The sequence below is a fragment of the Schistocerca gregaria genome, unplaced genomic scaffold (assembly GCF_023897955.1).
Source record: "Schistocerca gregaria isolate iqSchGreg1 unplaced genomic scaffold, iqSchGreg1.2 ptg000946l, whole genome shotgun sequence".
NCBI classification, from domain to species: domain Eukaryota; kingdom Metazoa; phylum Arthropoda; class Insecta; order Orthoptera; family Acrididae; genus Schistocerca; species Schistocerca gregaria.
In genome coordinates, this window is record NW_026062299.1 from 175,931 (window position 1) to 189,521 (window position 13,591).

At 37.8% G+C, this 13,591-nt stretch overlaps 6 protein-coding genes across 7 annotated transcripts; 3 read left to right on the forward strand and 3 right to left on the reverse strand.

Annotated features, from left to right (window-relative positions):
• Positions 1-30: 30 nt before the first annotated feature.
• On the reverse strand, positions 31-1,990 carry LOC126325865 (myosin light chain kinase A-like). Its single transcript, XM_049995369.1, has 5 exons — positions 1,723-1,990; positions 1,428-1,579; positions 1,263-1,360; positions 640-1,197; positions 31-571 (listed from the first exon to the last, which is right to left on the reverse strand). Exons 1-5 carry the CDS (start codon positions 1,819-1,821, stop codon positions 81-83), a joined length of 1,398 nt encoding a protein of 465 aa, XP_049851326.1. The 5' UTR covers positions 1,822-1,990; the 3' UTR covers positions 31-80.
• Positions 1,991-2,270: 280 nt separating this feature from the next.
• Positions 2,271-3,055, reverse strand: LOC126325866 (uncharacterized). The gene is made up of 3 exons (XM_049995370.1): positions 3,008-3,055; positions 2,694-2,945; positions 2,271-2,592 (listed from the first exon to the last, which is right to left on the reverse strand). The coding sequence occupies exons 2-3, from the start codon at positions 2,921-2,923 to the stop codon at positions 2,307-2,309; spliced, it is 516 nt and encodes a 171-aa protein (XP_049851327.1). The 5' UTR covers positions 2,924-2,945; positions 3,008-3,055; the 3' UTR covers positions 2,271-2,306.
• Positions 3,056-3,108: 53 nt separating this feature from the next.
• LOC126325867 (nucleolar complex protein 4 homolog B-like) lies at positions 3,109-5,666 on the forward strand. The gene is made up of 2 exons (XM_049995371.1): positions 3,109-3,322; positions 3,501-5,666. The coding sequence occupies exons 1-2, from the start codon at positions 3,197-3,199 to the stop codon at positions 5,397-5,399; spliced, it is 2,025 nt and encodes a 674-aa protein (XP_049851328.1). The 5' UTR covers positions 3,109-3,196; the 3' UTR covers positions 5,400-5,666.
• Positions 5,667-5,695: 29 nt separating this feature from the next.
• On the forward strand, positions 5,696-8,068 carry LOC126325818 (uncharacterized). 2 transcript variants are annotated; one of them, XM_049995298.1, is made up of 3 exons: positions 5,696-5,767; positions 5,864-5,914; positions 6,046-8,068. In XM_049995298.1, the coding sequence occupies exons 1-3, from the start codon at positions 5,723-5,725 to the stop codon at positions 7,342-7,344; spliced, it is 1,395 nt and encodes a 464-aa protein (XP_049851255.1). In that variant the 5' UTR covers positions 5,696-5,722; the 3' UTR covers positions 7,345-8,068. The 2 variants fall into 2 exon arrangements, with proteins under 2 accessions (XP_049851255.1, XP_049851256.1); XM_049995299.1 differs by having other exon boundaries at positions 5,719-5,743.
• On the reverse strand, positions 8,008-11,559 carry LOC126325817 (condensin complex subunit 3-like). Its single transcript, XM_049995297.1, has 2 exons — positions 11,135-11,559; positions 8,008-10,994 (listed from the first exon to the last, which is right to left on the reverse strand). Exons 1-2 carry the CDS (start codon positions 11,545-11,547, stop codon positions 8,327-8,329), a joined length of 3,081 nt encoding a protein of 1,026 aa, XP_049851254.1. The 5' UTR covers positions 11,548-11,559; the 3' UTR covers positions 8,008-8,326.
• A 90-nt stretch (positions 11,560-11,649) lies between these two features.
• Positions 11,650-13,385, forward strand: LOC126325876 (UDP-glucose 4-epimerase-like). Its single transcript, XM_049995383.1, has 5 exons — positions 11,650-11,679; positions 11,727-11,863; positions 11,933-12,053; positions 12,136-12,840; positions 12,908-13,385. The coding sequence occupies exons 1-5, from the start codon at positions 11,650-11,652 to the stop codon at positions 12,956-12,958; spliced, it is 1,044 nt and encodes a 347-aa protein (XP_049851340.1). The 3' UTR covers positions 12,959-13,385.
• The last annotated feature ends 206 nt before the right edge of the window (positions 13,386-13,591 follow it).

Here is a 13,591-nt window from a genome sequence, read left to right on the forward strand (position 1 = left end):
AAAAAACAAAAAATAAAATTTCATTGAAACTTTTTTTCTTGTACTCAAAATAACTGCACCCTGTAAGATAGATATTTAATTTACATAGATAGATTTCTAACAACGTTACTCTCCGAAAAATCTAATATTCTTTTTTTCAAGGGGATATTTACTTCGTTTTCCTTTTCATCGAAAAGATAGTCTGCTTTTTGTCTATGTTTTGAAAGCAACTGTTGAGAAGTGAATATTTCCGTTTTTAACTGTTTTTGATTGGTGTTAGAATACGAAGTATTCTCAAACCATTTGTGGTTAAGCGCCTCGGTAGCAGTAAGTCTCTCTTCTGGAGATAGGTGTAAAAGTTTTCGCACCAAGTCTTTAGCCGAATCTGAGATATTGGGCATGCTGAAAAGGTCGTAGGTAAAAGTACACGTTGCGATTTGAGAATAAAGACTCATATCTAAACATTCATCAGAAAAAGGAGGATTTGCAGTAAGCAGATTAAAGAGAATAACACCCAAACTCCACATATCTACGGCATTCGTGTAGCCAGCAGGGGCGCTGTCAGAATTGACCATGATAATAACTTCTGGAGCTAGAAAATAGAAACTTTTATCAGAAGCTAGAACAAGCGACAAATATGGTCAATAAATATGTACATACCAGCATATTGCGGTGTTCCACACAACGTTTTCATAAAAAAGGAATTTTTTGTAAGCCTAGAAAGACCAAAGTCGCTGAGTTTAATAACACCGGAATCTAAGAGGATATTTTCTGGTTTCAGGTCTCGATGAACGATTCCAATACTATGGAGATATTCAACTGCTTGAAGAATTTGAAAAAAGGCGATTCGAGCTTCGTCTTCTGAAAATGGCCCTTTTTCATAAATTTGTTCGAAAAGTTCACCTCCATTAGCTAATTCAAGAACTATGTACAAGTTTGATTCAGTATCAACAGTGTCTAAATAGCCAATTATATTAGGATGTTTAACTGTTTTTAAGATCTCAATTTCTCTCATAATGTGCTGCTGAATTTTAACATCTTTCATGATTTTTTTGTCTATGACCTTAATGGCGCAGAGTCTCCCTGTTTTTAAACAAACAGCTTTTCTCACTATAGAAAATGCACCTTTACCTATAATTTCTTTCATGTCATAAGTTTCCGCGACGAGTTCGTTATTTTGTCCGAGCTGCAACGTTCGATAAAACGTATATCCAATTCCTGATATTTTAAAGGTCAGAAAAAAGACGGCAAGCTCAATTCTCGTGAGTAAAATAAGAACATACCACTGGATAAATCTGCAAAATTGATCGAACATCCATGTGATAAAATGGTAGTAAAGTTTTTTCCCATTTTCTTCCCATTGACAAAAGTTCCATTGGTACTGAAGACAAATGTTATTAATTTTTCAAAATTGTCCCATAAAATCAAAACCTTTTTACTATTCCTACCTTGAGTCATGTATTTTAAATTCGCGATCTTGAGTATCGTGCCATATTTTACAGTGAACATTGCTTATGCGAGTATCATCGAATCTAATATCAGAAGTTTTTCCTCTACCAAAAACAAAGCTGGAGCCTTGCTCGAATTGAACATCCGGATCCTATGAGTTGATAGTTAAGTAAAGGCGTTAATAAAGATGTTAGGTACAAATAGATGCTATATCAAAAAATCACAATAAACATAGCAAAGCAACAAATTCACATTTAGCCGAAAATATCTTATACTGATTATACGGATGCTTACCGTCCTTCTTATAGATATGAGTTTTGCAATAATCGAGCTACTGCATTTTTCAGTATTTTCTATAGGAAGAGTACAAGGTTGCGTTTCTTGCGAATTCATACTCAAAGATGCAATGAAGAAAAGGACAAAATAAGTCTATATTTTTTTCTTACTATATATATTATACATTAACTGCTCCCTTATTCGAATTACAAATTTCAAATGTGCTTAAAGAAAAAAAGTATAAAGTAAAATGCATACATTCGATCATGAAATATAAAAAAACAATGTACTAAACAATTGTATCACATCTAAATCAGTTAATTTGCTCAATAAAAATTAGCCGTTTTTTACTACCCTTAACGCAACCACATGTTTCTTTGTAAACGCAATAACTTCTCCCTGTAGAAACAGTGGATCATTCATCGTCATGTGGCAATGGCCATGTGAGATTACTGTGTCGTAAAAGAAAGAGGAAATGGCTTCAACAAATTTCGATAATGAAACAATACACTAAAAATGAATTGATCTGGTTTTGGGAACTATTCCTTTCATGTCTACCCGAGGCAGTTTACATGCCCTAAGTTAACTTACACGAATTCATTTCAGTCATCAAAGTGCTCGAAGAAATTGATTCCAAACCCAAAGTCTTTTTTCGAGAAAGAAATAATGACGAGACAGATGATAGCCAACAGGTTAACGTAAAAAAAACAGCCTTTGATAATTCCTGAACAAATTGTAGAATTGCAGACTGATAAATTTTTAATGCTGAAGACAGAAAACAAAATCCAGAAGCCAAGACTGAGAAAAGAAGAAAAGAGTAGTAAGAAGATAAACAAAAACAATTCTATACTTTTACTTCTGACCATTTTTGGAAAATTCCACCTAAGGCTGAGGAATATGCATAGGTAAGTGGAAAGCCAATGGCGCATTTTTAGAATTAGGAATCGTTTGTTTAAAAAACGTAGCCACTATTGAAAAGGATGTTGTACCTGGAGAAAAGCGCTACGGAAAAATGAACAACAAATATTCCAGACATGAAAGACAAGGCATGCATTACTAGAGGAAAAGGGCGAATTAAGATTTGAAAGATGCTCTTGTGTAGGAAGAGATTAATGCATAGCAAGAATAGAGTTGCTAATTGAAACAAGACAATTTTTCTGCGGAGGTTTAAAGGATGAAATGGCTGAGCACCATCCAGCCTTAAATATTGAAGCCACATCCAGCCTATATTGAAGGCCGACCTATGAAAAATAGCATTTTAGCATAGGGAAGTAACCTAGAATATAAAAATATGTATCCGTACAAAGAATAAAGCAACTGAGGCGATTGGTTTCGGATCACACACAAGAGCGAGTATAGCTAGAGTAAAAAAAAAAAGCCAATTAATTATATTGCTAAAAAAACAAAACAAGTTATATAGCCAAATTGTCCAGACGCGTCTATCTGCTTAGAATTAATCTTTCCGTCGTTTCAGGCTTTACTACGTTGAAGAATGAGCGATGAACGATGCAACAAAGAAATCCGTCGTGCATTGGATGACATCATAGATAAAGAACAACTGGTGAAAAGTTCCCTTGTACATATTAACGAGATCACGTCTATTCTATGTCAATGCGAGGTAGGTATTATATGCATTTTTACGTGTGAAATTAAGCTCTTCTTTTTAGCATGAAAGTGCCTATACAATCAGATCACCGTTTTTTTGATCGGCTAAAACGTAGAATACTTGTTGTTTTCAAATGTAGCCAATTCGCCTAATTCTTTTGACTCAACTGAGTCATCTTCGACTTCATTAGTCTAGATACGATCCGGTCATTTTCCAAGCTATGAAATCTCTGTTCAGAATTTTTGACGATTTTATCGACAAAAAAGAATTAGTGTATACAGGGACCCCACCTGAGGACCAAAAAAATAAGAATTTGACGAGGGCCCAAGAAAATTTAAAGAATGGTAAAGATCCAGAAAATAGCAACTGTATCAAACCTGTCAATCCGAAGGTCCAGGTTCAACTGTGGATAAAAGCAAAGTTTTTTGATTTTATTAATCGACTAATATGCTTGTTGAACTATCCAGAACAAGGAATTCAAATTGAGGCTCTAAAGTTATTGATGAATTTTGAGAAAAAACTTGGCTGTGAAAATTTTCCCAACAAGATACACAATAGGTTTCCCAACCTTATTTTACCTTGGATTGTCGGTATACTCATTCACTCAAATAAAATTAGCAAAAGAACGTTTGATTTGTTTGTCGAAAACTATTTGTGGCCATACGCCGCGGATATAAGGCTTTACACGCTGAAAAATATTCGAAAACTCATTTTGGCGCACCGCCGAGGCTGGAAGCCAAAAAGCGAAGATGGGTTCGAGCAGGATTACTATTTTAACAAGGCTATGGACATCAGACCGCTTGAAAAGCTTCCTTACTTGAAACGCCAAGATGCTTTCAATCGTAGCGTTTTCGAATTGCTTACAAAGGTAAGAATGGAGCAAAAACCCAGCGAGTCGACGTGTTTCATCGAATATAAGAAGGCAAACGCGTCCAACCAAAAAGATAGTGAAAGGGAAAATGGCGTAGCCACCAAAGATTCGATGGATCAGAGCGTAGTAGAAGAACAGCGGCCTGCAGACAGCACAGGCGTGAATAATGTTTCTACCAAAGTGTTGGACGAAGAAGTACACAGGCGAGTTTTTACAAAATGTTGGACCGATTTTATGAAAAACAATATGTCTGTAGATCTGCAAAAGAGTATATTGGAAATAATGGAGAACCAAATTATTCCCCATATGGATAAGCCGGTGCTATTATATGACTACTTAGCGTCTTGCTTCAAATCAGGAGGGATACTAGCTATTTTGGCATTTGGAAGTCTCACTGTACTCATAAGGTCGTACAACGTAGAATACCCAGAATTTTTCAAACAGATTTATGCACTGTTTACGCCGTCTGTTTTTTACTACAAGCAAAGCATAAGATTTTTTCAGTTAACCTCGCGCTTCTTACAGAATTCACATGTTCCCTTGTATATCATATGCGCATTTTTAAAGAGATTGTCAAGACTGTCCTTGGTGGCATCACCACAGGGTTCTATGATCATTATAGCATTTATTTATAACATTTTAGTTGCACATCCGGCCTCTCAAATCCTAATACATAGAGAAAAAATCGAAAATGGTGACACAACTGCCGTGACTAAAAATAACGTCTTGTTGACAGACAACGAAATGTCATGTTCGTCTTCAAATGAAGCAACGTCAATACAGGCAGATCCGTATAGAGAAGATGAGCCCGACCCGGCTTCTTCACAAGCACAGTTTTCATCATTATGGGAGTTGAAGTGTTTGGAAAATCATTATGTTCCTGCCGTATCTACACTTTATCGTTCTCTTTTTGGAACTAAGAAATTAGAACGGAAGAAAGTAGAACTAGATCAGATTTTGTCTCAGTCATATTACTCTATATTCAATCGTGAAGTGAAGAAAAGGAATCGAAGTGTTCGGCTTGCACCCGCCAAGCCACAGGTTTTATTTGATGGGTCTGTCTTTGATTACTTCAACTTTGACAACGAGAGTAGCACGATCCTCTCACAGCCGCGCCCATCTGCAACAGGAGATCAAGCAAAAATTAAAAAAGCTGCATTTAAAAGAAAAAGCTCAGGGCCAAAACATAATTTGAAAAAAAAAAGGACTGTCTTTTGATACAGCATGTCCTATCATCAAACTAATATAAATGAACCTAAGAGTCTGCGCATCATTTCAATAGAGTTTATTTCGCAGAGCGGGTGTTACTAGGACGCCTTGTCAAATCAGTTTAAAAAACCAGGGAGGTCAGGTGAATCGATGCTCATGAAAGTGACAGTTGATGATGGGAGCTGAGCTGTTGAATGAGGGCGAAAAAGCTGAACTGAATAATAGGCAGTGACCGTAGCGGCCGAATCTAAATTTGGTGGCGATGATGAAGGATAATCCTTGCATATTTTTATTTTTTCTTTTTGATAAGATCTCAAATCAGTTAACTGAGGATGGATGTTCATGATACCCAGGTACAGACTACAAAAGAATACGTGGTACGACGTTTTTTTTGAGGGGTGAGCTGGAAAAATGGGGTAAGATAGGGTCGTCTTGAAAAGAACATTCTAAATAATTAATCACTTTGATTCTAGAAACTTCGGCCTCTACCTGAAGTCTCTCTGAGGCCACAGTTTAAAAATAGGGTACGAGGGAAAATGAGAAAAGGAAGTTGGAGAAATTTGTGACCTTTGAGAAGTGCGTCTAATCTGGATATGCCAGGCTATTTTTTTTTCTAACTAACTATTGTATTGTGTAAAAACAATTTGGGTTGTAGAAACATATTATCAAACAAGGTAATAATGAGGAATTTGTGACTACAGAAACGGTCAACCATTTAGGCCACTCAATATCTCGTCCAGCCTCCAGCAATTCAGGCAGTTTGTGCATCCAGCCAGACCTGCCTACATCGTTGCAGAGCAAAGGAACGGTAGCTTGCAGAAGTAACATAACCCAGCTTGTACCCGCAAGCGAATCGACAACAAGCGTAACACATTCAGCGTTTACTCGGGAGTGGATGTATGATCATCGTACACACACCTCTGTATATCCACATGCACAAATTACTAAAAATATGAAGGCCGAAGATTTGTGGATAGATACGCTGCCGAAAGAAGGGGGCGACTATCAGAACAACGTAAGCAGTGTGGCGAACGGTACAAATAACAAAAGAAGCGGGCATATTTCAAGCGGACAGCCTTCTTACCCGGCATCGGCTACAAGAAAATCCGACATGTTTCTACCTACTCTCAGGGTGTCCGATGGAAAAGGGGGGCATAATAACGCTAAAGGGAATATTGAGGGCTCAAGTGAACATACGAACAGCAGTCGATCCGGAGAAGCGAGTCATCCGATATCTGCCACAGAAAAATTTTTTAGAGAAATACAAAGTCTACTGAACAAATTAACGACAGAGAGCCACCATCTGGTCAAACAGCTTCAGCAAAAATTTGCTGAAATTGATAGCCCCGATACACTAACAGTGGCTATTAAATTGATTCACACAAAGGCATCTTCAGAACGTAAATACTCTAGAATGTACAGCGAGTTATGTAAACGGCTAGAAGAGCATTGCCCAGTGTTTCCAAATCCGGACCAAAAAAAAAAAGCTGTGTCATTTATGAGAATTATGCTCAATGAACTGCAAACGGCGTTTGAGAAGAAGGTGGGACTGCCTCCTTTGCTTGGATCAGAAGATGAAGACGTGTTCTACAAGAATCGAGACCGAGTGATGGGAAATATAGTTTTTATGGGGGAGCTTTACGTACAGGGACTGATCCCGCAGGGCCTTTTACAACGTTGCATAAACTCCTTAATAGAATCTATCAAATGGTCGCTAGAAAAAAAACTAGCTCCGAATTCTGAAGAACTAGCCGAAATCGAAACCGAATGCGAGAAGCTAATAGCCTTGGTAACCGTTGTTGGCTCGTTCTTGAACTCGAATGCTACAGAATTTTCTAATCAGGTGATCGAAGGGATCAAGACTTTGGCTTGCTCCGATACTCTCAATTTAAGGGTCCGCTTCTTGATCCAGAACGTTATCGATGATCATATGAATGGGTGGATAGATATCTAGATACCGTGCGAAGACACCTGCAATGTTAGAAGCTACGAACGACGAGGAAGACACCGAAAAGCACATTCATTTTTGTAGCAGGATTCTACTTAAGACCGACGAAGAACACGACGAAAAAGAAGCATTCAAATAGCAAGGAACGTACATTTAACTCCAAAGAAGAAGCTTTCCAAACTCTTCCTTGATAAAATTGCAGGCAGGTAGATGGACTAGCAATGATATGTACCCATACCTCGCTCAACTCCTAAATAAGCCAAGGAAAAGATGACAATCTCAACACTTTGTTAATCAGCTAAAAAAATGAGGCAGCGTTTTGGGAAAAACAGATAGTTTTTGGTAGGAAGAAAAAACGGGCACCAAGAAAGTGCAACAGAACAAGTTGGCAGTTAGACTATTGACTGCTGTATTAAACAACGAATGTTGACTTTGTCTGTATCCTCCAAGTACTCTCGTCAAATTCGGTGCCATCTTCACCAAGACTTTTGTATAGGTCTCCTGTATAGTTTGTATCTAGCCCAAAGTAATTGATGGTTGACCCGCCAAGCGTAACTCTAATTACCGTAGACCTCACCAGGGTGGCCAGTAATAATGGCACTACCAATGACTCATTGACCTCAAAGCATGTCTGTCAAATTTCGAAACCCAATCCAGGGCACATTTGGCTCATTGAAGGACGGTTGACAGCGACCAATCCAATTGTTACAAACACTGCTCTTTATTAGAATATTGTATTTTTGTAATTTTTTTTTCTAGAGAAGGGGTACAACTAATTATTGTCAAAGAAGTGGGTAGTCCCATGTGTGTAAAAACCAACAGAGAACAATCTCGCAAATAGAGAAAACCAAGTGTCTCTTGACAATAATAATTTTCTCTATTCTTAGGTGTTAGTGAGCGAGAATATATACTATACAGGGGGGATGTCCGACCAACCATATAATTCAAGAAGTGTACTGAACATATTGAAGATGATTGTTTTTGAGACCTAATTTGCTTCGACTCGGCGTGATCTTCCTTTCAAAGGTGACTGCTTGAATTGAGCATTTTCTTTCAGTACATTTGAAAACAATGCGGTTTGCTTACTGTCTTTAGAATGGTACATATCTTTTGCCAGTGAAGAATGACTAAAAGGCAGGTTTGTGTTCAAAGAATGAGGAGAAGATGCCTTCAGAACGTTGGCCTTCTTGCGCATTTTTGTCTGATGCAAAGTAGCGGGATCTTGACAAATAACACCGGTACAAAGGTCCGACCTTTGCATCTCAAGAAGGGGCGCCAATTTATCCTGAACACAAATGCTGGCTTCCGAAGATGTGCTGGCCGATTTATCATCGCTTAACGAGTGATCTAATAGCGCCGGCTCTGAGCTCGCACATTCGTTGTCAAGGGAAAGTAAATCGACTCGTTCCAATTTGTTGACTTGGCCTAAAATAGATTCGGAAGACGATACAAAAGAGGGAGATTCATTCATCAAATACTCCCACATTGAATCATTGGATAATAGTTTTTCTTGCGCCTTGATGATCAACATGTCTATTTTGTCGTCTGAAACAACAACAGAAGCACAGGCATGGTCAATATGGCGGATACGCATCAAGAAAATACGGAGATTCTTCTGAGAACTTTTAGAAATGACTGATATAGCTCTTTGAGTAAGTGAAAAGATCCATGCAAGCCATTTCTTTTGAGGGCAGATTACAAGATACTCGAAAATCTTGCATAAGCTCTGGACCTCCTTGGAAGCAGGTGACGCACAAATTTCCAATAAAGTTAAAACAGCCAAACAATTATGAAGGTGTGGGACATCTTCCGGAACAGAGGACTGACGACCCTGCTTCTTGCATACAGAGATGCGCTGATCAGCATTAGTAAGATATGCGTACAGTTGGAGAAAGGTAGGAATACAAATCTTGGAAAGGGAAGAATTAGGAGGAGAACCAAAGATTTTCCGGCAAAGCGGGACAAATGTGTCTAGAATAAGACGCTGATTTGAATAAGACACAAAGGAAAACGCTGGAAAAAACAAACTTAGAATTCGCTGTAATTTGAGATCTAGAAGGTGTTTTGGATCAAACAGTAGAATCAACAAGTCCATAAGGATATCTGTATCTCTTAGCCGTTTACCAATAAATAGTTTAACGAATCCTTCAACTGCAAGCGTTGTATGTGGAGAGGCAGCTTTCAGGTGATTTCGTAAATATCTCAGCACGTTTTCTTGTTGTCCCTCGACTCCAAATATAATCAACAAGTCAAAAAGAATCTTAATAGCAACCTCTTGAATAGGACCTTCATCATGTTCGGCCGCATGTAAGCATAGCCGATAATACGGCTCGTTCTTCTCTGGCAGATAACGCATATACATCCCAATACATTTCAATGCCAAACTTCGAGCATGGACCGAATCACATTCCATTGCAGGTAAAACGTAACGAGTCAGCAAACTTGCAAATTCACTTTTCTGCATCACTTCAACGGTCGCATGCGATAAAATTTCTCGATATATCCCAAGGGAACGGATAATCGACCATATTCTGATATTTTCTCGCTTTGATACCTTGACCACAACGTCTTCCAATTCGGCCTCTAATTGTTCTTCTTTTGATTCCGCTAAAGAAAGGGCGGTAGGATTCAAGTCTAAAGCCTTAATGCCATTTAATGCGGCAAGCTGATCTCTAATAGCCTTTGTGTCCGAATCTAATTCAATTAGCGTATCAATTGATGATGTCGGCAATTCAGATTCGTTTGCTTGTTCTCGAATACTTAAAATTAACTTGTGCAAGCTATCTATAAAATCGTGTTGATTTTTTGAAAATATCTTCAGTGTAGTAGTAATCAGTTCAACCAACGATTCCTCAACTTCTGGAAAAATAAGCAAATCCTTCAGACGACTCTGAACTGTCTCTCGCTCATACTCATCTACGTGATCTATTAAACCTCCAATCATGAGGATTTGACGCAGAAAAAACGAACTTCCCTCCGTGCTCTCGATCAGGTCAATAAAATCCAGGCTATCAGGTAAAATTCGTTCTAACAATTCAAGCTCTCTTTTTGTCTTCAAGTATTGGCAATAGTTGCGCCATAATATTGCAAATTCATGGGTGAGTGGCGAACTTTTCCAATTGATGCAACTCTCAGGTACTGGTATACTTGGAAAAAGTTTACAGAGCAATTTGTCGACCAATTTTTCGTTATGTTCAACGTCAAAAAATGACAAAAATCTAGGTAGATCAAAGTCCAGCTGTCGAAGCCAGGTCAAGCAGAGATCGATACATGCGTCTCTAACAGATGCATCAAGGTCGTAAAGGCCGTTCTCCAAGAGAGTTATGCAATGCGAATGGCTGATTTGTTTTATGGAAATTCTATCTCTCAAAAGTTCAAAAGTGCATTTTCTTACCTCAGGAGACACATCCCGACATCTGGTGATAATTTGCTCAAGGTTTAAACGGTTGATAACAACGTTTAAAAGCGCAGCTTTTCTAACTTCTTTGCTAGAATCGGAATTTAAAAGGTGCAAATAAATTCTGGTAACGGGATCGTTTTTGTTTCTGGAATCTTGAAGGCGCGTTAAACCAATGGAAGACTGAACTCGAATAAGAGATACCTTGTCCTGAAGGCGTTCCACTAAATGCTTTTGAATTGAAAGCCATAATTCATCACTAAAATGACCGTTGAAAATCGAATTTCAAAAAAACTCGGTCAGGCTAAATAAATATTTTTTTATTCGAGCTTTTTATAATTCTCGTGCATAATTAAAAAATATGTAGAAATTAAATGTAAGTTAAAGTTTGCAACGTGCCTTAGCTCTGATTCATCACTGAGGGAATTCAACACCGATGCTATGATTTGAGTCGAACGAAAACGAAGAGAACGTGCAATTATTTCGCTTTTCAGTTTACCGACGCATCGAGTAAAAGGTAGCAAAAACCGAATTAATATACTATAAAATTTTTCTCCGTGAATCACCTGATCACTAGATACCGCAAAATCTACAATAAAAGATATAGCCCTTTCCACACTTTGTTCTCTCTTGTAAACAACTAATACATGTCGAATAAGAGGAATGAAGTGTTCTAACAAGACCTTCTGACCACCTTGAAGCCTACAAAGTTCTGACAGTTTTTCTATGCAAAGAGGGTGCTTTGCACTACTTTGCTGGCTGATATTTAAAATGTCTACCACTTTGGAATGTATGTCATTTTCAGACTCCATATCAAAGTGAAAACTGATATACCGTTATTTTTGCATAGGTTTAAAGCATAATTTTTTAACGGCAATATTTAAATTTAAAAATTCACGAGACACATTTATTAGATGGATCGTATCAAAAAAATACTTAGTACCGTTTGGCTGATTTGTGTAAAACAACCGAAACGGATTTTTTAACATAGAATTTAGTCACAGGTGGAATTGGCTTTATAGGCAGCCATGTTGCGGCAGTTTTTCTAGAAGCAGGATATGAAGTCCTGATCATAGATAAGTCAAGTAAAAAAAGGGGAATTCAACATATCAAAGACATCGTCGGCTTGTACGCAATATTCTGTTTATTTATACCGATACTTTCTCATAAGTAACATGGTTTGCTTTATCCGTGTAGAAGTGAAAAATCTAAGAAACTACTATTTTTTCAGATCGACATGCTGAATTATGATGCTTTGCTAGAAGTGTTTCTGTCTAACACTGATATTGATGCTGTGATTCATCTCGCTGGACTGAAGGTATAAATTTCAAATGCAATCCTTTTAAAAAATTTTTTGAACGGTACTGATTGGAAGGCAATTCTGTAACCTGGTCTTTAAGTCAGTGGCAAAATCCAATTTCTGTCCACTACTCTATTATCAAAACAACTTAGTTTCAAGCATCAATTTGCTTCGAGTAATGGAAGATACAGGCGTGAATAAATTACTTTTTTCGTCCTCGGCATTCGTATACGAAGAATCGGATACACAGATTAGCGAGAATGCCAAGCTGATGCCAAAAACACCTTATGCTTCGAGCAAAGCTATGATTGAAAAAATTATGAGTGATGTGCAAAAGTCAGCTCCTGAGTATTGGCATATTGGTTGTATGCGATATTTCAATCCAGTTGGTGCTCACCAGTCTGGAAAAATAGGGGAAGAGGTGACCAACGAATCTTGCAATTTGGTGCCTATTATAGCTCAGGTTGCAGCAGGAGAAAAACAGTGCGTGACGATTTTTGGCGACGATTACGAAACACGTGATGGAACAACTATTCGAGATTACGTTCACATAACCGATCTTGCCTATGGACATATATCTGCACTTAAGAAAATAGCAGAGAAACCCACATATTGTGTTTACAATATAGGCACTGGCATTGGAACAAGTGTCATTGAAATGATAAAATTTTTTGAGAAAGTCAGTGGATGCAAAATACCGTACAAAATTGGTAAACGCAGAGAAGGGGACTTGAAAATGTTGGTGGCAGACCCTAGTAAATCTTTGGCTGAGCTCAACTTAAAATGTGAGAAATCAGTCCTAGAAGTAAGTTAAAATTTTCTGGCTACTGACCGTTCGTCTCAAAGCAAACTAACATGCCTAAAATCGCCAGATGTGCGCGGACTTTTGGAAATGGAAACAAATAGGTGAAAAAGACATTTAAACTAGAGGCACGTAATATTTTTCAGTTAAGTTGATTCAAATAGCGTCTAAGAGAGTAATGTATATTAGTGAATAGTATCCTTGTGGACATCCTTGGATGTTGACAGAAAAACTGAAAGTGTGTACAAATAAATATGGCTTACCTGATGCGAACGTGTTTTATATCAGGCTAAAGTACTAGATAACTAATGGACTCTGCAATTATGAAAGGCTAGAATTAAATTTGAAGACACTACTTAGCCAGTTTGAGCTTTAAAATCAAGGCAAGAGAAGGAGATATGTTTAAAATTATCAGCCTAAAATTCTGGAAGACATCTTGAACTTGTGTTACTCAGTCTGTCAAAGAAGGTCCGGTACAATGACATCTTTAGAAAGTCAGTGGAACAGTTCAATGTCAACAAATTTTTTGAAAATGTAACAACCTTTGACAAAATAAACATAATCATAGGTAATCAGATCGGATGAGAGAGCATTTTATGTAAATGGCTAGTCATAGCAAAGGAGAGTAATGTGTATAAATTCAGAGTCGTTATGGGTTTAATGTTGGACCTTAGACTACCAAAGCGCGACTTTATCACAAGACAAAGAGCTAGTCAAGGGATAGACCTATTTTTCCTTGAATAGACTCTAGGGT